General features: G+C 47.3%; 1 protein-coding gene across 1 annotated transcript in view; it reads left to right on the top strand.

Moving 5' to 3' along the window:
• The window catches only part of inpp5d (inositol polyphosphate-5-phosphatase D), a 221667-nt gene extending 204432 nt beyond the window's left edge, over positions 1 to 17235 (top strand). Inside the window, exons 26-27 of the mRNA XM_070882224.1 lie at positions 341 to 932; positions 16773 to 17235. Of these exons, the coding sequence (XP_070738325.1) occupies positions 341 to 932; positions 16773 to 16775 (595 nt within the window). The 3' untranslated portion in view covers positions 16776 to 17235. The remainder of the gene's footprint in view (positions 1 to 340; positions 933 to 16772) is intronic.
• The last annotated feature ends 8112 nt before the right edge of the window (positions 17236 to 25347 follow it).

Below are 25347 nucleotides of genomic sequence, written 5' to 3'. Positions count from 1 at the left end.
ACCTGTGTATATAATATTGCACACCCATGCCCACCATACCACATGCCTGTGTATATAATACTGCACACCTGCGTCCACCATAATGCATACCTCTGTATATAATATTGCACACCCGTGCATGCAATACCATGTACCTGTTTATATACCACTGCACACCTATGGACACCATGCTGCACAGGTGCACTCTATAATATACGTCTGCATACACTGTATTGCACACGTGCAGTGTGCACAGCACCGAGCATCTGTGCAAACTACACAGCATGCCACTGTACATGTAGCGACTTGCTCTTTAGTGCACGTCATAATCTCTTCTTCTTTGTTCCCTTCAAAAAAAAAGCAGCATTCCAGAAGGTCCCTGGAGTAAAACCCCGACAATGAGCAATCCAAGGGCAGAGAGCCCGCGATCTCCGTCGCAAGACCAGACACCGGTCTGGATGGTCACTAATCCCTTGTATGAAGCAATTGACCAGACGCAAAACTCCATCTTAAAGAAAGAACAAGCGTTCTCCCGGGGTTTGTGGAAAGAGGCCCCACCAACCGCAGAGAAGACCCCCAACCCTTTCCTGCCCTCCGCCAATAAAATGGCGCAGCCCGTGGCAATGAAGAAATCCAACTTGCAGGCGCTTCCCCTAGTGCTTCCCCCAGTGCCCCAGGGCAGGTGCCGATCCTATACCTGTTCGGAGGTGAGAAGTTCGGCCTTCGAGAAGCCGCGCGCCAAACAAGCAGCGACCGTGGCTGATCTTTCGCAGTTGAGTGCCCCCTCTCTCAGCACACGCCTCCCTATCCTCACCAGGCCCCCACTGCCGACCAAGAGTCTGAAAGTGCTGGAGCTACAGCATGGTGTGAAAGACTACAGAGACAGCACGGAGCTGCCAGCTCACACCAAGCAACATGGCAACGAGGCCGTAGGGCAACAGACCAGTGTGTCGGTAAGTAAGATACGACTGTCATCCATATAGCATGGTCCCTAATAAATACAGTAAGGCATTCAGGAGAAACTTCTTTACCCAGCGAGTGGTTTTAGAATGTGGTACTCACTACCACAAGGAGCAGTTAAGGTGAATAGCATAGATACATTTAAGGGAAAGCTGGATAAACACATGAGGGTAAAAGGAATAGAAGAATATGTTGATGAGGTTAGATGAAGAAGGGTGAGAGGATGCTGGTGTGGAGCAGAAACACCAACATGAACCTGTTGTACACCCTATGTAAGATCTGTATCCATCTTGTTTCCAACAGACGTCCTGACGTTAGCCATTGAGAAAGTTAACAACCCCAGCAGCAAAAATCAGCTTATTTACTGGCTCCATGCAAAACCTGTATCCCACCCCAACCACTGAGCCCAATCCCACCCCTTCAACACAGCTGCAGGTTGGGAAGTGGGTGGATGCAGAGAAACGATTTCCGCTGGTGGGGGAATCAAGAACGAGGAGACATTAACTTAAATTTAGAGCTCGGTCATTCAGAAGTAAAATTAGGAAGCACTTCTTCACACAGAGGGTACTGGAAATCTGGAACTCTCTCCCCCAAAACGCTGTGGATGCTGGGGGACAATTCGAGAGTTCAAGGCTGAGATCTGTTGTGTATCTGTAAAGCATGTACTCCCATGTTCCGCCACCAGGGAGTTCATCCCCTGAAGTCCCAAGGGATCCCAGCATCCCTTGGGAGTACTGTATATAAGCCGGCCCCTAAGACCTGTTCCTCACTCTGGAGTGTCTTATTAAAGACTGAAGTCACTGTGACTTTAACCTCCCTGTGTGCAGCCTCATCTGTGTTAGGAACACAATAACTGGCGATGAGAATACGAATCCAACGCAAAGATGCAGCAAACTGTGGGCATCCTGGAGAAGTTCTCGGAGGGTGAGGACTGGGAAGCCAATGTCGAATGGCTAGACCAGTACTTTGTAGCCAACGAGCTGGACGGAGAAGGAAGCGCTGCAAAAAGGAGAGCAGTCCTCCTCACAGTCTGCGGGGCACCGACCTACAGCCTCATGAAGAATCTTCTGGCTCCGGTGAAACCCACAGATAAATCGTATCAGCAGCTGTGTACACTGGTTCGGGAACATCTTAATCCGAGGGAGAGCGTGCTGATGGCGAGGTATCGGTTCTACACGTGCCAGCGATCTGAAGGTCAGGAAGTGGCGAGCTATGTCGCCGAGCTAAGGCAACTTGCAGGACAATGTGAGTTTGATGGCTACCTGGAGTAAATGCTCAGAGACTTTTTTGTACTGGGCATTGGCCACGAGACCATCCTACGGAAACTTTTGACTGTAGAGACACCGACCCTCAGTAAGGCCATTGTGATAGCACAGGCGTTTATGTCCACCAGTGATAACACCAAACAAATCTCTCAGCACAGAAGTGCTAGCAATGTTCATAAATTAACTGGAACTGTGTTTGCGAGCAGAAATGTACAGGGCAGAACCCATGAGTCTGCAACTGCCAGCAGGCCTCAGGTGACCCAGGTGACTCAGGGCCCCCAGCAAAGGATGAATGCAAGGCAATGCACACCTTGTTGGCATTGTGGAGGCTTCCATTCAGCCTATTCATGCCGCTTCAAAGGGTATGTTTGCAAGAGCTGTGGAACAATGGGGCACCTCCAATGAGCTTGCAGACGAGCTGCAAGCTCTGCAAAACCTGCTAACCACCACATGGCAGAGGAAGATCAGTCCATGGTGGATCAAAGCAATTTCGAGCCTCAGAGAAAGGAGGCAGATGCTGAAGTACACGGGGTGCACACATTTTCAACGAAATGTCCACCTATAGTGCTAAATGTAAAATTGAATGGCTTACCCGTAGCCATGGAACTGGACACTGGCGCTAGCCAATCCATCACGAGTAAAAAGATGTTTGAGAGACTGTGGTGCAACAAGGCACTCAGATCAGCCCTGAGCCCCATCCACACGAAACTGAGAACGTACATTAAAGAGCTTATCACTGTCCTGGGCAGCGCCATGGTCAAGGTCACCTACGAGGGCACGGTGCACGAACTGCCACTCTGGATTGTCCTGGGCGATGGCCCCACACAGCTTGGAAGGAGCTGGCTGGGCGAAATCCGCTGGAACTGGGATGACATCCAAGCGCTATCACATGTCGATGAGGCCTCATGTACCCAGCTTCTTAACAAATTTCCTTCCCTTTTTGAGCCAGGCATTGGAAACTTTTCCAGGGCAAAGGTGCGGATCCACTTGGTCCCAGAGGCACGACCCATTCACCACAAGGCGCGAGCGGTACCTCACATGATGAGGGAGAGAGTGGAAATCAAGCTGGATAGGCTGCAATGTGAGGGCATCATCTCCCCAGTGGAATTCAGCGAGTGGGCCAGCCTGATTGTTCAAAAGTGATGGCACGGTCAGGATTTGCGGCGATTATAAAGTAACTATTAATCATTTCTCGCTACAGGACCAATACCCACTACCTAAGGCAGACGACCTATTTGCGACGCTGGCCGGAGGCAAGACGTTCACCAAGCTCGATCTGACTTCGGCCTACATGACACATGAGCTGGAGAAGTCTTCGAAGGGCCTCAGATGATATCTTGATCATGACGCAAACTTATGCAAATTCATGCAGAGAGCGAAAAATCAAACTTAACTTTGCTAAGTTTGAATACAAGACCTCCCAAGTAAAATACATGGGACACATACTGTCTTGTGATGGACTCAAAGCTGACCCAAGCAAAGTCGTTGCAATCAACGAAATGCAGAAACCGCAGGATGTTGTCGGCATGACAAAGTACCTCGCAAAATTGTGCCAGATCTTTCAGACCTCAGTGAGCCTCAGTGACAGCTTGCTCATAAAGACACGGTCTGGAAATGGACTGAAGAACAAGACAAAGCGTTTGAAGCGTTTGAACAACACATGACAGATTCTCCGGTGCTCAGGTACTTTGACCACAAACTTGCAACCGAAGGTCAAGGAAATGCTTCGAGCAAGGGTCTTGGGTTTGTCCTTCTGCAACAGGGACAACCAATTGCATACATGAGCCGAGCGCTCATTCGAACAGAAACACAATGCTCTCAAATCGAAAAGGAGCTGCTTGCTCAAGTCTTCGGAATGGAATGAAACCATCAATATGTATACGGTCGCAAGATCATGCTATGGACAGACCATAAGCCTTTGGTTGCTATACCACACAAGGCGTTATTTGCAGCACCCAAGCGACTACGTCTGCTTATTCGGCTCAACCAATATGACATTGAAATAAAGTGTCAACCATGAAAAGAAATGTACCTAGCAGACACCCTCTCGCGCACATACCTCGAAAATGTGGAGAGATCACCAACAGAAATTGCAGTGGAACGCATCCACATGGTGGACTTTCTCCCACTCTCCAAAGAAGGACTGACTACCATACAACACGCAACTGCAAGCGACTCCACTCTACAACTGGTCGTACAACAAATCACAATGGGATGGCGAGAAACGACATATGACTGTCTGAAACACTGCATACTTCAAAGTTCATGATGATGGCATAGTCTTCAAAGGCTATCGCTGTGTCATACCAAAATCCCTGAGATCGACATTCGTCAGCAACGTCATGCTGCTCACACTGGCGTCAAGAGTACTCTTCGACGTGCCAGAGAATCCGTTTACTGGCCAGAACTGAACATTGACATAAAAGACTATGTTTCAAAGTGTGAAACATGCAACACTTGGAGAAAGAATCAAGAAGACAAAGTTTTGTTCTTGTTTGTTAAACTTGTAATTGTTTACTACATATATTCATAAGAAGTTAATTACCCGTATATATTGAAGCTAACTTTAATTCATAAGAACATAAGAACATAAGAATTAGGAACAGGAGTAGGCCATCGAGCCCCTCGAGCCTGTTCCGCCATTCAATAAGATCATGGCTGATCTGGCCGTGGACTCAGCTCCACTTACCCGCCCTCTCCCCGTAACCCTTAATTCCCTTATTGGTTAAAAATCTATCTATCTGTGATTTGAATACATTCAATGAGCTAGCCTCAACTGCTTCCTTGGGCAGAGAATTCCACAGATTCACAACCCTCTGGGAGAAGAAATTGCTTCTCAACTCGGTTTTAAATTGGCTCCCCCGTATTTTGAGGCTGTGCCCCCTAGTTCTAGTCTCCCTTACCAGTGGAAACAACCTCTCTGCCTCTATCTTGTCTATCCCTTTCATGATTTTAAATGTTTCTATAAGATCACCCCTCATCCTTCTGAACTCCAACGAGTAAAGTACTCAATCTATCATCATAAGGTAACCCACTCATCTCCGGAATCAGCCTAGTGAATCGTCTCTGTACCCCCTCCAAAGCCAGTATATCTTTCCTTAAGGAAGGTGACCAAAACTGCACGCTGTACTCCAGGTGCGGCCTTACCAATACCCTATACAGTTGCAGCAGCACCTCCCTGTTTTTGTACTCCATCCCTCTCGCAATGGAAGCCAACATTCCATTCGCCTTCCTGATTACCTGCTGCACCTGCAAACTAACTTTTTGGGATTCATGCACAAGGATTGACGGCGCCCCTTCGCTTTAGGAGAGGGGTGCGCCAGGGATGCCCCATGTCCGGCCAGTTATATGCCATCTGCGTGGAGCCTTTCCTGCGCCTCTTGCGGACGAGGTTGACGGGACTGGCTCTGCAAGGGCCGGGTGTGGAGGTCGTCCTCTCGGCTTACGCCGATGACGTGCTCCTCGCGGTAGAGGATCCCGCTGACCTGCGGAGGATGCGTGAGTGCCAGGAGATTTACTCGGCCGCGTCCTCCGCCAGGATCAACTGGGAGAAATGTTCTGGACTCTTGGTGGGTCAGTGGCGGGTGGACTCCCTGCCGGAGGAGCTCAGGCCTTTTGCCTGGAGCACAACCCATCTCCTCTATCTGGGAGTCTACCTTAGCCCCGACGAGGGAGCCTGGCCGGCGAACTGGCAGGAGCTGGAGGCCAAGGTCTGCTCCGAGTGCTGTCCTACAGGGGGTCGAGCGCTAGTCATAAACCAGCTGGTGGCCGCAATGTTGTGGTACCGGCTGGTCACTTTGACCCCTCCCCCTGCGTTTGTCGCCAAGATACAGAAGAAGCTGGTGGACTTCTTCTGGAACAACAGGAAGCACTGGGTCTCTGCCGCGGTCTTGAGTCTCCTGCTTGAGGAGGGCGGTCAGTCGTTGGTGTGCGTCAGCGCCCAGCTCGCGACTTTCCATCTTCAGACCCTGCAGAGATACCTTTACGTCGAGCCCCCTCCTAGGTGGTGTGCTCTGGCGACGTATTTCTTCCGCCAGCAGCGCGACCTCAATTACGACACGCAGCTCCTGTTTGTGAACTTGGGGTGTGTCAGGACCACACTCCGGGAGCTGCCTGTCTTTTACAAGGAACTCATCAGGGTCTGGAACAAAGTCTCCACCAAGCGCAGCTCTCCGCCGGCTGGAGTGGCGGCCGTCCTGCAGGAGCCGCTGCTCGGGAATCCGTACCTCCACGACCGAGGTTTTATGTTACGGTCGGAAGAGAGGGCTGTGGCTTGTGAGGTGACCAGGGTCAGGGACCTGCTCGATGGCGGAGGAGCGGGCTGGATGGCGCCAGGCACGCTGGCGCGGCGCCTAAATTCAGCCGACGTCCGCCGCGCGGCCGAAGCCATCGAGTCGCTAAAAACAGCTTTGGGCCCTGACTCCGTTAGGTGCATCGAGGAGGCTCAAGCACATGGGGAGATCCCGTCCGAACTGACCCCCGTCCGGACGGAATTCCTCATTGGCGCCAAATCCCGGAACCTCCCTCGGGGGCCGGCACCTCACAACTTGAGCCGCCTCGGGGAAATCCCCTCCGTGCCTTTCAGTTCCGCGCGGAGGGGTTTCCTGTACGGGCTGCTCCTGCACACTCTCAACTTTGCCATCCTCGCCGGCCGTCCGGACACGCCATGGCGTACCATCTTGCCATCCGGAGGAGGCGGGAGTCCCCAATTGAGGGCACTCTACGCAGGGGTCCTCCCACTATTCATCGGGGACTTGGCCTGGAGGGTGGTGCACGGAGCAGTGCCGTGCAACAAATTTTTAAGCCGGTTCACGGACTCCCAGGCCGCCTGCAATTTCTACGGTCTGGAGGAGTCCATGTTCCATATTTTTAGTGAGTGCACAAGGTTGCAGCCCCTTTTCCATTATTTGAAGGGGCTGCTCCTGAAATTCTGACTGCACTTCAGTCCCACTGTCCTGATCTTTGGGCACCCTGTGCGGAGGGGAGCGGGTAGGTCCGAAGGCCTCCTCGTAGGACTGCTCCTGGGCACCGCCAAGGGTGCCATCAGCCGGTCCAGGCAGCGGGCGGTCGAGGGGGTCGTTCAACCTGACTGCCTGCCTCTCTTACGCTCTTACATCCAGTCCAGGGTGTCCTTGGAGATGGAGCACGCAGTGTCCACCGGTACGCTCGCGGCCTTCCGCGAGAGGTGGGCACCGGAGGGACTGGAGTGCATCATCACGCCCGGCAACCAAATTTTAATTTGATTTTACGTTTTAAAGTTTAATTTGTTTTAATTGTCGGTGCTTTTAGTGTCCCCCTTCCCTTTTATAGGGGGCACTGGGGAAAAATGTGATTTTAGTGCCCAAAAAAAAAACCAAAAAAAAAGAAAATCACAAAAAAAAACACAAAAAAGAAGAAAAAAAAGGGCCTTGTAAATGTCTGCTGTGTCATCCAGGGCGGGTGGCACGGTTTAATGTTTTTTGTTTTACAGGTAGACTCTAAAAGAGTTTTCATGCACAAGGACCCCCAGGTCCCTCTGCACCTCAGCATGTTGTAATTTCTCCCCATTCAAATAATATTCCCTTTTACTGTTTTTTTTCCCAAGGTGGATGACCTCACACTTTCCGACATTGTATTCCATCTGCCAAACCTTAGCCCATTCACTTAACCCATCCAAATCTCTTTGCAGCCTCTCTGTGTCCTCGACCTAACCCGCTTTCCCACTAATCTTAGTGTCATCTGCAAATTTTGTTACACTACACTCTGTCCCCTCTTCCAGGTCATCTATGTATATTGTAAACAGTTGTGGTCCCAGCACCGATCCCTGTGGCACGCCACTAACCACCGATTTCCAACCCGTACCACAGAAAGTAGTTGAGGCCAATTCACTAAATATATTCAAAAGGGAGTTAGATGAAGTCCTTACTACTCGGGGGATCAAGGGTTATGGCGAGAAAGCAGGAAGGGGGTACTGAAGTTTCATGTTCAGCCATGAACTCATTGAATGGCGGTGCAGGCTAGAAGGGCTGAATGGCCTGCTCCTGCACCTATTTTCTATGTTTCTATGTTTCTATGAAAAGGACCCATTTATCCCGACTCTCTGCTTTCTGTTCGCCAGTCAATTCTCTATCCATGCTAATACATTTCCTCTGACTCCGCGTACCTCTATCTTCTGCAGTAACCTTTTGTGTGGCACCTTATCGAATGCCTTTTGGAAATCTAAATACACCACATCCATCGGTACACCTCTATCCACCATGCTCGTTATATCCTCAAAGAATTCCAGTAAATGAGTTAAACATGATTTCCCCTTCATGAATCCATGCTGCGTCTGCTTGATTGCACTATTCCTATCTAGATGTCCCGCTATTTCTTCCTTAATGATAGTTTCAAGCATTTTCCCCACTACAGATGTTAAACTAACGGCCTATAGTTACCTGCCTTTTGTCTGCTCCCTTTTTTAAACAGAGGCGTTACATTAGCTGCTTTTCAATCCGATGGTACCTCCTCAGAGTCCAGAGAATTTTGGTAGATTATAACGAATGCATCTGCTATAACTTCCGCCATCTCTTTTAATACCCTGGGGATGCATTTCATCAGGACCAGGGGACTTGTCCACCTTGAGTCCCATTAGCCTGTCCAGCACTACCCCCCCTAGTGATAGTGATTGTCTCAAGGTCCTCCCTTCCCACATTCCTGTGACCAGCAATTTTTGGCATGGTTTTTGTGTCTTCCACTGTGAAGACCGAAGCAAAATAATTGTTTAAGGTCTCAGCCATTTCCACATTTCCCATTATTAAATCCCCCTTCTCATCTTCTAAGGGACCAACATTTACTTTAGTCACTCTTTTCCGTTTTATATATCTGTAAAAGCTTTGACTATCTGTTTTTATGTTTTGTGCAAGTTTACCTTCGTATCTATCTTTCCTTTCTTTATTGCTTTTTTAGTCATTCTTTGCTGTTGTTTAAAATTTTCCCAATCCTCTAGTTTCCCACTAACCTTGGCCACCTTATATGCATTGGTCTTTGATTTAATACTCTCCTTTATTTCCTTGGTTATCCACGGCTGGTTATCCCTTCTCTTACCGCCCTTCTTTTTCACTGGAATATATATTTGCGCACTATGAAAGAGCTCCTTAAAAGTCCTCCACTGTTCCTCAATTGTGCCACCGTTTAGTCTGTGTTTCCAGTCTACTTTAGCCAACTCTGCCCTCATCCCACTGTAGTCCCCTTTGTTTAAGCATAGTACGCTCATTTCTGACACAACTTCCTCATCCTCAATCTGTATTACAAATTCAACCATACTGTGATCACTCATTCCGAGAGGATCTTTTACTAGGAGATCATTTATTTTTCCTGTCTCATTACACAGGACCAGATCTAAGATAGCTTGCTCCCTTGTAGGTTCTGTTACATACTGTTCTAAGAAACAATCCCGTATGCATTCTATGAATTCCTCCTCCAGGCTACCCCGTGCGATTTGAGTTGACCAATCGATATGTAGGTTAAAATCCCCCATGACTACTGCCTTTCCTTTTTCACATGCCTCCATTATTCCCTTGATTATTGCCCACCCCACCGTGAAGTTATTATTTGGGGGCCTATAAACTACGCCCACCAGTGACTTTTTCTCCTTACTATCTCTAATCTCCACCCACAATGATTCAACATTTTGTTCATTAGAGCCAATATCGTCTCTCACAACTTCCCTGATATGATCCTTTATTAACAGAGCTACCCCACCTCCTTTCCCTTCTTGTCTATCTTTCCGAATCGTCAGATACCCCTGTGTGTTTAATTCCCAGTCTTGGCTACCCTGCAACCATGTTTCTGTAATGGCCACCAAATCATACCCATTTGTAATGATTTGTGCCATCAACTCATTTGCTTCATTTCGAATGCTGCGTGCATTTAGGTAGAGTGTTTTAATCCTAGTTTTTAAACCATGATTTTTAGTTTTGACCCCGCCTGCAGCCCCTTTATATTCAGTGGCTCTTTTTGTTTTTTGCCTTGGGTTTCTCTGCCCTCCACTTTTACTCATCTCCTTTCTGTCTTTTGCTTTTGTCTCCTTTTTGTTTCCCTCTGTCTCCCTGCATTGGTTCCCATCCCCCTGCCATATTAGTTTAACTCCTCCCCAACAGCACTAGCAAACACTCCCCCAGGACATTGGTTCCGGTCCTGCCCAGGTGCAGACCGTCTGGTTTGTACTGGTCCCACCTCCCCCAGAACCTGTTCCAATGCCCCAGGAATTTGAATCCCTCCCTGCTGCACCACTGCTCAAGCCACGTATTCATCTGCGCTATCCTGCGATTCCTACTCTGACTAGCACATGGCACTGGTAGCAATCCCGAGATTACTACTTTTGAGGTCCTACTTTTTAATTTAGCTCCTAGCTCCTTAAATTCATCTCGTAGGACCTCATCCCTTTTTTTACCTATGTCGTTGGTACCAATGTGCACCACGACAACTGGTTGTTCTCCCTCCCTTTTGAGAATGTCCTGCACCCGCTCCGAGAGATCCTTGACCCTTGCACCAGGGAGGAAACATACCATCCTGGAGTCTCGGTTGCGGCCACAGAAACGCCTATCTATTGCCCTTACAATTGAATCCCCTATCACTATCGCTCTCCCACTCTTTTTCCTGCCCTCCTGTGCAACAGAGCCAGTCACGGTGCCATGAACTTGGCTGCTGCTGCCCTCCCCTGATGAGTTATCCCCCTCAACAGTACTCAAAGCAGTGTATCTGTTTTGCAGGGAGATGACCCCAATATTTGGTCCCCAGATAGGGGACGTATCAGATATTAAACTTGATCTGAGCCAAAAGACCGAGAAGCGATTTTTGTTTCTTACGAAAGGAAAGGTGTAATGAGACAATGTATAGCGCCCTCTAGCTAGGAGGTACATAGAAACATAGAAACATAGAAAATAGGTGCAGGAGTAGGCCATTCGGCCCTTCTAGCCTGCACCGCCATTCAATGAGTTCATGGCTGAACATTCAACTTCAGTACCCCATTCTTGCTTTCTCGCCATACCCCTTGATCCCCCTAGTAGTAAGGACCTCATCTAACTCCTTTTTGAATATATTTAGTGAATTGGCCTCAACAACTTTCTGTGGTAGAGAATTCCACAGGTTCACCACTCTCTGGGTGAAGAAGTTCCTCCGCATCTCGGTCCTAAATGGCTTACCCCTTATCCTTAGACTGTGACCTCTGGTTCTGGACTTCCCCAACATTGGGAACATTCTTCCTGCATCTAACCTGTCTAACCCCGTCAGAATTTTATATGTTTCTATGAGGTCCCCTCTCATTCTTCTGAACTCCAGTGAATACAAGCCCAGTTGATCCAGTCTTTCTTGATAGGTCAGTCCCACCATCCCGGGAATCAGTCTGGTGAACCTTCGCTGCACTCCCTCAATAGCAAGAATGTCCTTCCTCAGGTTAGGAGACCAAAACTGTACACAATACTCCAGGTGTGGCCTCACCAATGCCCTGTACAACTGTAGCAACACCTCCCTGCCCCTGTACTCAAATCCCCTTGCAATGAAGGCCAACATGCCATTTGCTTTCTTAACCGCCTGCTGCACCTGCATGCCAACCTTCAATGACTGATGTACCATGACACCCAGGTCTCTTTGCACCTCCCCTTTTCCTAATCTGTCACCATTCAGATAATAGTCTGTCTCTCTGTTTTTACCACCAAAGTGGATAACCTCACATTTATCCACATTATACTTCATCTGCCATGCATTTGCCCACTCACCTAACCTATCCAAGTCGCTCTGCAGCCTCACAGCATCCTCCTCGCAGCTCACACTGCCACCCAACTTAGTGTCATCCGCAAATTTGGAGATACTACATTTAATCCCCTCATCTAAATCATTAATGTACAGTGTAAACAGCTGGGGCCCCAGCACAGAACCTTGCGGTACCCCACTAGTCACTGCCTGCCATTCTGAAAAGTACCCATTTACTCCTACTCTTTGCTTCCTGTCTGACAACCAGTTCTCAATCCATGTCAGTACACTACCCCCAATCCCATGTGCTCTAACTTTGCACATCAATCTCTTGTGTGGGACCTTGTCGAACGCCTTCTGAAAGTCCAAATATACCACATGAACTGGTTCTCCCTTATCCACTCTACTGGAAACATCCTCAAAAAATTCCAGAAGATTTGTCAAGCATGATTTCCCTTTCACAAATCCATGCTGACTTGAACCTATCATGTCACCTCTTTCCAAATGCACTGCTATGACATCCTTAATAATTGATTCCATCATTTTACCCACTACCGATGTCAGGCTGACCGGTCTATAATTCCCTGTTTTCTCTCTCCCTCCTTTTTTAAAAAGTGGGGTTACATTGGCTACCCTCCACTCCATAGGAACTGATCCAGAGTCAATGGAATGTTGGAAAATGACTGTCAACGCATCCACTATTTCCAAGGCCACCTCCTTAAGTACTCTGGGATGCAGTCCATCAGGCCCTGGGGATTTATCGGCCTTCAATCCCATCAATTTCCCCAACACAATTTCCCGGCTAATAAGGATTTCCCTCAGTTCCTCCTCCTTACTAGACCCCCCGACCCCTTTTATAACCGGAAGGTTGTTCGTGTCCTCCTTCGTGAATATCGAACCAAAGTACTTGTTCAATTGGTCCGCCATTTCTTTGTTCCCCGTTATGACTTCCCCTGATTCTGACTGCAGAGGACCTACGTTTGTCTTTACTAACCTTTTTCTCTTTACATATCTATAGAAACTTTTGCAATCCGTCTTAATGTTCCCTGCAAGCTTCTTCTCATACTCCATTTTCCCTGCCCTAATCAAACCCTTTGTCCTCCTCTGCTGAGTTCTAAATTTCTCCCAGTCCCCAGGTTCGCTGCTATTTCTGGCCAATTTGTATGCCACTTCCTTGGCTTTAATACTATCCCTGATTTCCCTTGATAGCCACGGTTGAGCCACCTTCCCTTTTTTATTTTTATGCCAGACAGGAATGTACAATTGTTGTAGTTCATCCATGCGGTCTCTAAATGTCTGCCATTGCCCATCCACAGTCAACCCCTTAAGTATCATTCGCCAATCCATCCCAGCCAATTCACGCCTCATACCTTCAAAGTTACCCTTCTTTAAGTTCTGGACCATGGTCTCTGAATTAACTGTTTCATTCTCCATCCCAATGCAGAATTCCACCATATTATGGTCACTCTTCCCCAAGGGGCCTCGCACAACGAGATTGCTAATTAATCCTCTCTCATTACATAACACCCAATCTAAGATGGCCTCCCCCCTAGTTGGTTCCTCGACATATTGGTCTAAAAAACCATCCCTTATGCACTCCAGAAAATCCTCCTCCACCGTATTGCTTCCAGTTTGGTTAGCCCAATCTATGTGCATATTAAAGTCACCCATTATAACTGCTGCACCTTTATTGCACACACCCCTAATTTCCTGTTTGATGCCCTCCCCAACATCACTACTACTGTTTGGAGGTCTGTACACAACTCCCACTAACGTTTTTTGCCCTTTGGTGTTCTGCAGCTCTACCCATATAGATTCCACATCATCCAAGCTAATGTCCTTCCTAACTATTGCCTTAATCTCCTCCTTAACCAGCAATGCTACCCCAACTCCTTTTCCTTTTATTCTATCCTTCCTGAATGTTGAATACCCCTGGATGTTGAGTTCCCAGCCCTGATTATCCTGGAGCCACGTCTCCGTAATCCCAATCACATCATATTTGTTAACATCTATTTGCACAGTTAATTCATCCACCTTATTGCGGATACTCCTTGCATTAAGACACAAAGCCTTTAGGCTTGTTTTTTTAACACCCTCTGTCCTTTTAGAATTTTGCTGTACAATGGCCCTTTTTGTTCTTTGCCTTGGGTTTCTCTGCCCTCCACTTTTCCTCATCTCCTTTCTGTCTTTTGTTTTTGCCTCCTTTTTGTTTCCCTCTATCTCCCTGCATTGGTTGCCATCCCCCTGCCATATTAGTTTAACTCCTCCCCAACAGCACTAGCAAACACTCCCCCGAGGACATTGGTTCCGATTCTGCCCAGGTGCAGACCGTCCGGATTGTACTGGTCCCACCTCCCCCAGAACCGGTTCCAATGCCCCAGGAATTTGAATCCCTCCCTGCTGCACCATTGCTCAAGCCACGTATTCATCTGAGCTATCCTGCGATTCCTACTCTGACTAGCACGTGGCACTGGTAGCAATCCCGAGATTACTACTTTTGAGGTCCTACTTTTTAATTTAGCTCCTAGCTCCTTAAATTCATTTCGTAGGAACTCATCCCTTTTTTTACCTATGTCATTGGTACCAACGTGCACCACAACAACTGGCTGTTCTCCCTCCCTTTTTAGAATGTCCTGCACCCGCTCCGAGACATCTTTGACCCTTGCACCAGGGAGGCAACATACCATCCTGGAGTCTCGGTTGCGGCCGCAGAAACGCCTATCTATTCCCCTTACAATTGAATCCCCTATCACTATCGCTCGCCCACTCTTTTTCCTGCCCTCCTGTGCAACAGAGCCAGCCACGGTGCCATGAACTTGGCTGCTGCTGCCCACTCCTGATGAGTCATCCCCCTCAACAGCACTCAAAGCAGTGTATCTGTTTTGCAGGGGGATGACCACAGGGGACCCCTGCACTACCTTCCTTGCACTACTCTTCCTGCTGGTCTTCCATTCCCTCGCTGGCTGTGGACCCTTCTCCTGCGGTAAGACCAACTCGCTACACGTGATACTCACGTCATTCTCAGCATCGTGGATGCTCCAGAGTGAATCCACCTTCAGCTCCAACTCCGCAACGCGGACCGTCAGTAGCCGGAGGTGGACACACTTCCCGCACATGTAGTCGTCAGGGACACTGGTGTTGTCCCCGTGTTCCCACATGGTACAGGAGGAGCATATCACGTGACCGAGCTGTCCTGCCATGACTTAACCCTTAGATACACTTAAATTGCCGACAACAATGTTAAAAGTTACTGACTAATAAAGAAAAAGAAAAACTACTCACCAATCAGCAGCCAATCACTTACCACGTTGGCTGTGACGTCACCTTTTGATTTCTTTCTACTTCTTTTTTGACTTCTCTCAGCTGGATAGCTGTATTGAGAGAGAGGGTCTGTGAAGGAATGCCATTTTAAAGCTCCATATGGCTGTCTGAGATCTCCCAAATAAATAGAATTAAGTTGAACTAAGAGTGTTCAAAACTGTTCAAGAGACTATAAAATACAGAAATATTTACGATCGTCCTCGCCAAGATCTCAGTGGGTAAAGACAGTGAGTTGCTGTGTGGCACAGACCAGCTCTCACTCTCTGAGTTTCTGACTCAGAGAAGAGCACCAGAACCAAGAACTCAACCCTACACTCTGCACCTGCCTTATATAAATGAGAGCAATGTGATGTACCCAGTATACGCACTGGTCCTGGTGTCCTCCCTGCCCCAAGCCAGCTCAGTTGAACATTGGGGAATGAGTTCAACAACAACATGGATTCAGCAACAGCACGGATTTACTGACCCCTGCCTTGTGTAGAGGCTGTGGTACTGGACTAGCAACTTTGAGGTTACGAGTTCAAATCCCAAACAAATGAAATGCAATAAATATGGTAATTTGTGGACAGAAAAGTATGAACACTCAACCAGTTCACCAATGCCCTTCAAGGCAATCCATGGGTATGGATCTTACATAGAATTTACAGCACAGAAACAAGCCATTTGGCCCAACTGGTCCATGCCGGTGTTTGTGCTCCACACCAGCCTCCTCCCACTGTACCTCATCTTACCCCATGTGACTCTAGCTCCGTGTTGTCCAATACATTAGCTACGAGTCACATGGGGCTAATTGGGAATCCAGATGTGACTAATTGCATTTCTGATTTGTAAATTAAAAATTATTAATAGACCATCGTTGGGTCTGTGATCTCAATACTCATATTCACACGGTGTGTGCATGTGAACTTTAATATTTTTGTGTGTTTCTCAGTAAAATGGTCAGATGAAAAGCAGAGTGTGAGTGTATTTTTTAATTATTGTTGGGAGTTCTTTACTTCCTTGGTCACTAAATAATGGTAGGTGTTTAAGTAACATGTGAGGTACATTTACGTGTATTGTGTGAGTGTGTGTAAGCCATTTTCTACTCAATTTGTGCATGTGGCTAAAATGGTATCACCGTGGCAACACCTGTAGCTAGTCAGCGATTTCCATTGGACGACACTACTCTAGCCTTGATTACGTGGGCACTCGTTAGTGCAAATAATTGCTTCAAGAAGAAAGTCTGTTCCGAGGGATGGGCAATAAATGTGGCCTTGCCAGTGTCACCATATCCTGAGAGCAAACATATTCAGAAGAAAGACTGCACCCCTTGCATGGAGATAGCAGCCTGGGACTATAGCCATTGACCAGATTTTAAAATATTTTTGAAATAAAGTTATTTTTTGGAGGGGGATGGGGGGGAGTGGGGGAGGGGTAGACAACTGTAGTGCAATTAACTGAGGTTAAGCCCCAAAGCCTTCCTTTCAAGTATAAATGCTAATCTTGACTTGTATTGAAAGCGTTCCTGATCTCGACTCTGCCTCTCTTTATTTACAGTGACCAATACCCCGCTTGTGACAGAGATGGAATCCTTGTCAGGAATTTTCGAAGAGTGAAGAGTGTCCTGTTTGCCTTTTGCTTTCTCCCTCTTGGCGGATGTACATTGCGGTTGTTCTACAGACAGGGTTGGCAGTGCTGGGTGTTAGGGATCATGTGACTACTCTCTCATTCCCTTCCCCGCCTCCTCTCAGTAAGCCAGATATCTGAGTGTTGTGTAACAGAGCTCAGGGCTGATGCCAAGAAGCTGGAAGCGAGGAGGCCTGAGCACCCATGTCAAAGCTTAGCATTACGAGATTTTCAACAGACTCGGTGTGTCCCCCTCAACGTGCGTTTTCTTCATCGACAAAAGGGACACAGCCATGTGTTGCCTTACACACTTGGATGGGAACCGGTCCGAACCCATCGCAGCTCGAAAACTCGGCCTGCTCTGCTGAACCAACAGTTGGAAGCTGGTAGACATCGTGAGAGTCCCACACTGCGTGCACATTCTCGGCGGTTCAGCTTGAGCAACAACGCCTTCAATAGCTGAATATTTAATGGGCCCTCACGCATCAAGAATAGAGAAAGAAAGAACGAACTTGCATTTCTATAGAACCTTTCATGACCTCAGGACATCCCAAAGTAAATTCCAGTACTTTTGAAGTAAAGTAGTAATGTACTGCTGTAATGTGGTAAATGCGGCAGCCAATTTGCGCACAGCAAGCTCTCACAAACAGCAATGTGATAATGACCTGATAATCTGAATTTTTGTTATGTTGTTTGAGGGATAAATATTGACCAGGACACTGGGGATAACTCCCCTGCTCTTCATCAAAATAGTGCATTGTGATCTTTTCCGTCCACCTGAGAAAGCAGGCGGGGCCTCGGTTTAACGTCTCATCCGAAAGACGACACCTCCAACAGTGCAGCACTCCCTCAGCACTGCACTGGCAGTACTCCCTTAGCACTGCACTGGAGTGTTAGCCTAGCTTTTGGGTTCAAGTCCTTGTAGTGGGGCTGAGAAACCACCACCTTCTGTCTCAGATACGAGAGTGCTACCCACTGCTTTGGCTAGGGTTTTTGGAGATAGCCAGTGCAGGAAGATTGTGATTCAGTGGAATGGGAAGGAGGTGAAAGAACATCACTAGGGTGGGAGGTGGTTGGATTTATGTGTACTCTAAACCTTATGTGCCCTCAGATTTTATCATTGGTTTATAAATTATAATGAATAATTTTTTTTTTAAATGGCCCTGATTTCTCCGGTGGTAACACCTCCCACCCCAGCCGGGATGCCCGCTAAAATATGGTGCGAGCCTCGGTACAAATTGCCCCTCCCGATAAAATCTTTGGTCGCCTGAAAGCAGCGGCCACGAAGCGGCACAGAATGGCCACCAACTCTCCGCAGAGAAGCCGCCATTTTGTAAATTGTCCTTCGTGTGTTTCGGAGCGGTGCCCGGGACCGCTCCGCCCACTTTCTCACAGCGGCGTGCACGTACCGTCCCCTTACCGACCGGTGGGGACCCTCTCGCAAAATTGCCCCTCGGGAATTGCCCTTTTCCCAGTACTGCTCCGCGGGAGCAGCCCCACCTATTGCTGTCGGTTCACTCCCTGTAGCATAGTGGCCCGGCCGCCCTTAAAGGGGAGGGCGCACTGCCGCGACCGCCATGTTATTTTGTCGGCCGACCACCAGGAGATGACTGCCACGGGAGATGATCCCGTGTGCAATGCAAACTCAGACGAGCCAAGCCTCTCGTGCATTTGCAGTCCCATTCCATCACGTCGGAGGGGGTCATTTCCCTGAGCGTGCGTCAGCAACCCTTCCCCCCCCCCAACTGGGTAAAATCCGCCATTTTCCAACACGTGCTTCCCTGCCGCGGCTCAGATATTTCCCCCTCCCAGGTGTCACCAGCCTCTATTGCCGTTGTGACATTAACACACATGGAAGGAAAGAAAGGATTGACATTTCTATAGCACCTTTCACATCCTCGAGACATCCCAAAGCACCTCACAGACCATGAATTATTGATCCAAGTGCAGTCGCGGTTGTTTTAGGAGGCCAAGGTGGCAACCAATGTAAGGGCCCGCTGATGACTTTCAATACTTTCCTCATCTGTCAGCAGCACAGCAGAGTGGCTTCCATACTTGGTTGGTTCCTGCGTATTTACGTTTGGCAAAAATTATAAATTTTTGTTGAATTTTATTCCTAGCCTGTTGGTATTGTATTGAACTTGTACAACAAGAGCACCAGAGAAGAGTGTCGCAGGTGAAATAAAATATGATGGATTCAGCCATTTCTATTTTCTTTTAAAAGGGGATTCATTTTTTCTTTCTCTCTATCATTGCTCCTTGTGTCTGTCTCCATGTCCCCAATCCCAGCAATGATAGCAATGACAACCAAATTTGATGGCCTCTTCTAATGTTGCTGTATCGCTACCCTTCAGAAGAATGTGCCCTGCAATAACTGTTCCTAGCTTCCTGCAGGGGAGATGGGCAAACTGACCATGGCACCCTGGTACAGGAGTCCATTCAAGTGGAGGGAGCAAAAAGAAATGTGGTAGTGGTAAGTGACAGTGTAGTCAGCGGGATAGATACTGCTCCGTGCAGCCGCCTCAGGGAGTACCGAAGGCTATGTTGCCTGCCTGGTGCCAGGGTTAAAGACATCTCCTCACAGCTGGAGAATAACTTGGAGTGGGAAGGGCAGGATCCAGTTGTTATGGTCCACATAGGAACCAACGACATAGGTAGAATTAGGAATGAGGTTCTGCTGAGGGAATTTGAGGAGCTAGGATTTAAATTAAAAAGCAGAACCTTAAAAGTAATAATCTCTGGATTGTTACCTGAGCCACATGCAAATTGGCATGGGGACAAACAGATTAGAGGTTTAAATGCGTGGCTCAAAGAGTGGTGTGGGAGGAAGGGGTTTCAGTTCATGGGGCACTGGCACCAGTACTGGGGAAAGGGAGCTGTTCCATTGGGACCATCTTCACTTAAACCGGGCTGGGACTAGGGTCCTGGCAAATGGAATAGGGCAGTAGACAGGGCTTTAAACTAATAGGTTTGATCTAATAGCCATTACGGAGACGTGGTTGAAAAGTGACCAAGGTTGGGAACTAAATATTCTAGGATACTTAACTTTTAGAAGAGATAGGCAAAATGGAAAAGGAGGAGGGGTAGTCCTGATAATAAATTGGTTAAAGACAGTAGAGAGAAAGGACCTTAGCTCCGAAAATCAAGAAGTAAATTCAATTTGAGTGAAGCAAAGAAACAGCAAGGGGCAGAAAACATTGGTGAAGTTGTTTATAGGCCCCCAAACAGTAGTGGTAATGTAGGGGACAGTATAAATCAGGAAATTAGAGGCGCATGTAACAAGGGTAATACAGTACTCATGGGGGATTTTAATCTACATATAGACTGGGCAAACCAAATTTGCGGTAATAGTGCGGAGGACAAATTCATGGAATGTATACAAGATGGTTTTCTAGACCAGTATGTTGAGGAACCAACTAAGGAACAGTTTATTTTAGATCTAGTATTGTACAATGAGAAAGGGTTAATTAATAACCTTGTAGTAAAGAAGCCTTTAGGGAAGAGTGACCATAATATGATATAATTTTATATTGAGTTTGTAAGTGATTTCGTTAAATCCAAAATTAGAGTCTTAAATCTAAACAAAGCAAACTACGTAGGTATGAGAGGCAAGTTGGCTAAGGTAGATTGGGAACCTACTTTAAAAGGTATGACAGTAGACAAGCAATAGGTAGCATTTAAAAAATTAATACATAATTTACATCTTGTGCTTTTTGTGCCTTGTTCCTTTAAGGCACAAAAACCCCACAGGAAAAGTGATTCAACCATGGCTAACAAGAGAAGTTAAAGATAGTATTAGATCAAAGGAAGAGGCTTATAATATTGTCAAAAATAGTAGGCATGAGAATTGGGAGGATTTTATAATTCAGCAAAGGAGGATCAAGAAATTGATAAGGAAAGAGAAAAAAGAATATGCGAGTAAATTAGCAAGGGACATAAAAACAGATTGTAAACGTTTCTATAGGTATGTAAATAGGAAGAGATTATTGAAAGTAAACATAAGCCCATTAGAGGCAGAGACAGGAAAAATTATAATGGACAATAAAGAAATGGCAGAGACATTAAACAAATACTTTGGGCTACAAATTCGGGTGCCCCCCGTTTGGGGACGGTAACACTTGCAAGGCGCGGGACTTTGCGCCAGGCATAGAAGTCTCGCCTCTCACGAGATATTGGGGTTACTGCCCCCACTGCGCTAAATCAAGCACTCCACTTCCTTTCTGGGGCGGTAGCAGGGCAAATGCCTTGGGAATGGGACGCACGGCTCAGCAGCGCTACGCACTGGGCCTCGTAGAGTTACCGCATAGGACACAAAGCGACTGCAGAGAGATATAGGCCCCGACGCTGGTGGACGCTAAGTTCCGCCCAAGTGCCGCCCAAAGGACCGCTGAAATCCTGATGGTACTTTAGGGCGGAAGTTTCTTGAAAAAGTCCTGGAAAGAATGCCCGGTGCAAAAAAGCGACTTACGCCCTGAATATGGGCGGCAGCGGGCGAGAGCTCCAAATCTCAGCAGTAAATGCAATCCTTGCCAAAGTGCCACCGAGGATTGAGTCGGGCCCAGGGAGGGGGGAACTGATAAAAATTAAAATTTCCAAAAAATAAAAAAAACACTGGAAAACCTTCAGGGGACCCCATCCACCTGAATCGCTGGGGAAAAAATAAATAAAAGAAGGTTACTAACCTTTTTTTTGCAGGTCTTTGTACTTACTATTTGAGGTTAAACCTGCCTCCACACAGCGGTCCTTTCCCCTGCTGCAGCGGACTCCCCCCCGGACCAAACTGGCAGCTTGGCAGGCGGGAGGACACCAATGCGCGTTGAGCGCCAGCGGACGTCAGCGGGCGGTCACCAGCAGTCTTCCCTCCCCGCCGGCGGGAGGCCTCCACCAAACTTGCTCGGAAGGGAAACCGCCCAGAAAACTCAGTGGCAGCGGGCGGTGAGTCCATCAAGTTTGGCCCCATAGACAGGTTGACTAAATGGGCAAGATCATGGCAAATGGAATACAATGTGGGGAAGTGTGAAGTTATCCACTTTGGTAAGAAAAACAAAAAAGCAGAATATTTTTTGAATGGTGAGAGACTGGGAAATGTTTGCATTCAGAGAGACCTGGGTGTCCTTGTACATGAATCACAGAAAGTTAACATGCAGGTACAGCAAGCAATTAGGAAAGCAAATGCTATGTTAGCTTTTGTTACAGAGGGATTAGAGTATAAGAGTAAATAAGTCTTACTACAATTATACAGGACATTAGTGAGGCCACACCTGGAGAACTGTGTACTGTTCTGGTCTCCTTACTGAGAGGGAGTGCAGCAAAGGTTCACTAGACTGATTCCTGAGATGAGGCGATTATCCTATGAGAAGAGATTGAGTAGACTATGCCTATATTCCTTAGAGTTTAAAAGAATGAGACATGTTAATTGAAACATATAACATTCTTAAGGGGCTTGACAGGGTTAATGGTGGGAAAATGTTTCCCCTGGTTGGGGAATCTAGATCACGAAGTCACAGTCACAAAATAATGGATAGGCCATTTAGGACTGAGATTAGGAGAAATTTCTTCACTCAAAGGGTTGTGAATTTTGGTAATTCTCTACCCCAGAGAGCTGTGGAGGCTGTCGTTGAGTATATTCAAGACAGAGGTCAATAAATTTTTAGGAATTAAGGGAGTCAAGTGATATGGGGATAGTCCAGGAAGGTGGAGTTGAGGTAGAAGATCAGCCATGATCTTGATGAATGGCGGAGCAGGCTCGAAGGGCCGAATGGCCTACTCCTACTTCAATTTCTTATGTTCTTTTGTTCTTCTCCACCTCCCTTTCTGGTGGAGCGATGGGTACCTCGGTTCCACTCAGCAACTCCCCACAGCAACAAGTCGCAAACTGATAAACCGGGGAGTGTGAGCGTGGATCCTAAGTCTGCCACTCCCTGCTCAACAGTCAGAGCTCAAACTACAAAATGCCAACTCAGTGCTTCTGCTCCCCTGCTCCATTCACACTGCAGTATTTAGCAAGGGTGCACACTAGTATTCACACAACAAAATGACTATGTTCATCCTGCACATGCACATCAGCCAACAAGGTACTCAGACAAGGATGGTGTCTTGTGGAGAAGCTGGTGAGAGCCATGGAATCCTTCCTGTCTCAATGCCATACCAAATTCCAAGAGAGAGTTGAACAAACGGGTAAGGGTAAGAACTACAATGAGCAAGCAATTAGTTTAGAATTCAACAACATTTCCCATTCAATCTTGCCATGTCAACGTGAGCTGTCACGATTGCAGGTTTTGGTCACACTGTGGATTGTTTCTGCAGGTTTCTGTTCTGAGCACTGGTGAGGGTGATGGTTCCACTGGGGAGGGCAGCCAGAGCCAAGTCCACGGCACCACGGGTGGCTCAAGTGCACAGGGGGATGAAGAAGAGTGGAAGAGCAATAGTGGTAGGGGATTCGATAGGGGAGCAGATGGGCATTTCTGTGGCCGCAGACGTGACTCCAGGATGGTATGTTGCCTCCCTGATGCCAGGGTCAAGAATGTCAATGAGCGGCTGCAGGGCATTCTGGGAGGTGAGGGTGAACAGCCAGAGGATGTGGTCAATATTGGTACCAAAGACATAGATAGAAAGAGGAATGAGGTCCTGCAGGCAGAATTTAGGGAGCAAGAAGATTAAAAAGCAGGACCTCAAAAGTAGTAATCTCCGGATTACTCCCAGTGCCATGTGTAAGTGAGTATAGAAATAGGAGGAAAGAGCAGATGAATACATGGCTGGAAGGATAGTGCAGGAGGAAGAGCTTTAGATTCCTGAGGCATTGAGACTGTTTCTGGGGGAGGTGGGACCTATACAAGCCAGACGGGTTACACCTCAACAGAGCCGGGATATTCTTGCGGGAGGGTTTGCTAGTGCTGTTGCGAAGGGTTTAAACTAGCTTGGCAGGGGGATGGGATTTTGAGAATAAATTCAGTAGGGAGAGAAGCAAAGCTAGAATTGGAAAGCAGAAAAGTAGAAAGTGAATTTGGAAGACAGGAAACAAGGGCTAGAAAATAGACAACAGAGGTCTGGCAGTGCCAAATGGTATATACTTCAATGCAAGGAGTATAGGGAATATGGCAGCTGAGCTGAGAGCACAGGTTGACACTTTGTAGTACAATATTATAGCTATAGAAACATAGAAACATAGAAAATAGGTGCAGGAGAAGGCCATTCGGCTCATCGAGCCTGCACCACCATTCAATAAGATCATGGCTGATCATTCACCTCAGTATCCCTTTCCTGCTTCCTCTCCATATCCCTTGATCCCTTTAGCCGTAAGGGCCACATCTAACTCCCTCTTGAATATATCCAACGAACTGGGATCAACAACTCTCTGCGGTAGGGAATTCCACTGGTTAACAACTCTCTGAGTGAAGAGGTTTCTCCTCATCTCAGTCCTAAATGGCTTACCCCTTATCCTTAGACTGTGTCCCCTGGTTCTGGACTTCCCCAACATCGGAAACATACTTCCTGCATCTAACCTGTCCAGTCCCGTCAGAATTTTATATGTTTCTATGAGATCCCCTTTCATCCTTCTAAACTCCAGTGAATAAAGGCCCAGTCGATCCAGTCTCTCCTCATATTTCAGTCCAGCCATCCCAAGAATCAGTCTGGTGAACCTTCGCTGCACTCCCTTAATAGCAAGAACGTCCTTCCTCAGATTAGGAGACCAAAACTGAACACAATATTCCAGGTGAGGCCTCACCAAGGCCCTGTACGACTGCAGTAAGACCTCCCTGCTCCTATACTCAAAACCCCTAGCTATGAAGGCCAACATATCATTTGTATGCCAACTTTCAATGACTGATGTTCCATGACACCCAGGTCTTGTTGCACTTCCCCTTTTTCTAATCTGTCGCCTTTCAGATAATATTCTGTCTTCGAGTTTTTGCCTCCAAAGTGGATAACCTCACATTTATCCACATTATACTGCATCTGCCATGCATTTACCCACTCACCTAACCTGTCCAAGTCAGCCTGCAGCCTCTTAGCATCCTCCTCACACCTCACACCACCACCCAGTTTAGTGTCATCTGCAAACTTGGAGATATTACACTCAACTCCTTCATCCAAATCATTAATGTATATTGTAAAGAGATGGGGTACCAGCACTGAGCCCTGCGGCACCCCACTAGTCATTGTCTGCCATTCTGAAAAGGACCCGTTTATCCCGACTCTCTGCTTCCTGTCTGCCAACCAGTTCTCTATCCATGTCAATACATTACCCCAATACCATGTGCTTTAATTTTGCACACCAATCTCTTGTGTGGGACCTTGTCAAAAGCCTTTTAAAAGTCCAAAGACACCACATCCACTGGTTCTCCCTTGTCCACTCTACATCCTCAAAAAAATGCCAGAAGATTTGTCAAGCATGATTTCCCTTTCATAAATCCATGTTGACTTGGACCGATCCTGTTACTGCTTTCCAAATGTGCTGTTATTTCGTCTTTAATAATTGATTCCAACATTTTCCCCACTACTGATG

This window comes from Pristiophorus japonicus, chromosome 6 (genome assembly GCF_044704955.1).
Source record: "Pristiophorus japonicus isolate sPriJap1 chromosome 6, sPriJap1.hap1, whole genome shotgun sequence".
In the NCBI taxonomy this organism is placed as follows: Eukaryota; Metazoa; Chordata; class Chondrichthyes; family Pristiophoridae; genus Pristiophorus; species Pristiophorus japonicus.
This window is presented reverse-complemented; position numbering and strand designations above follow the sequence as displayed.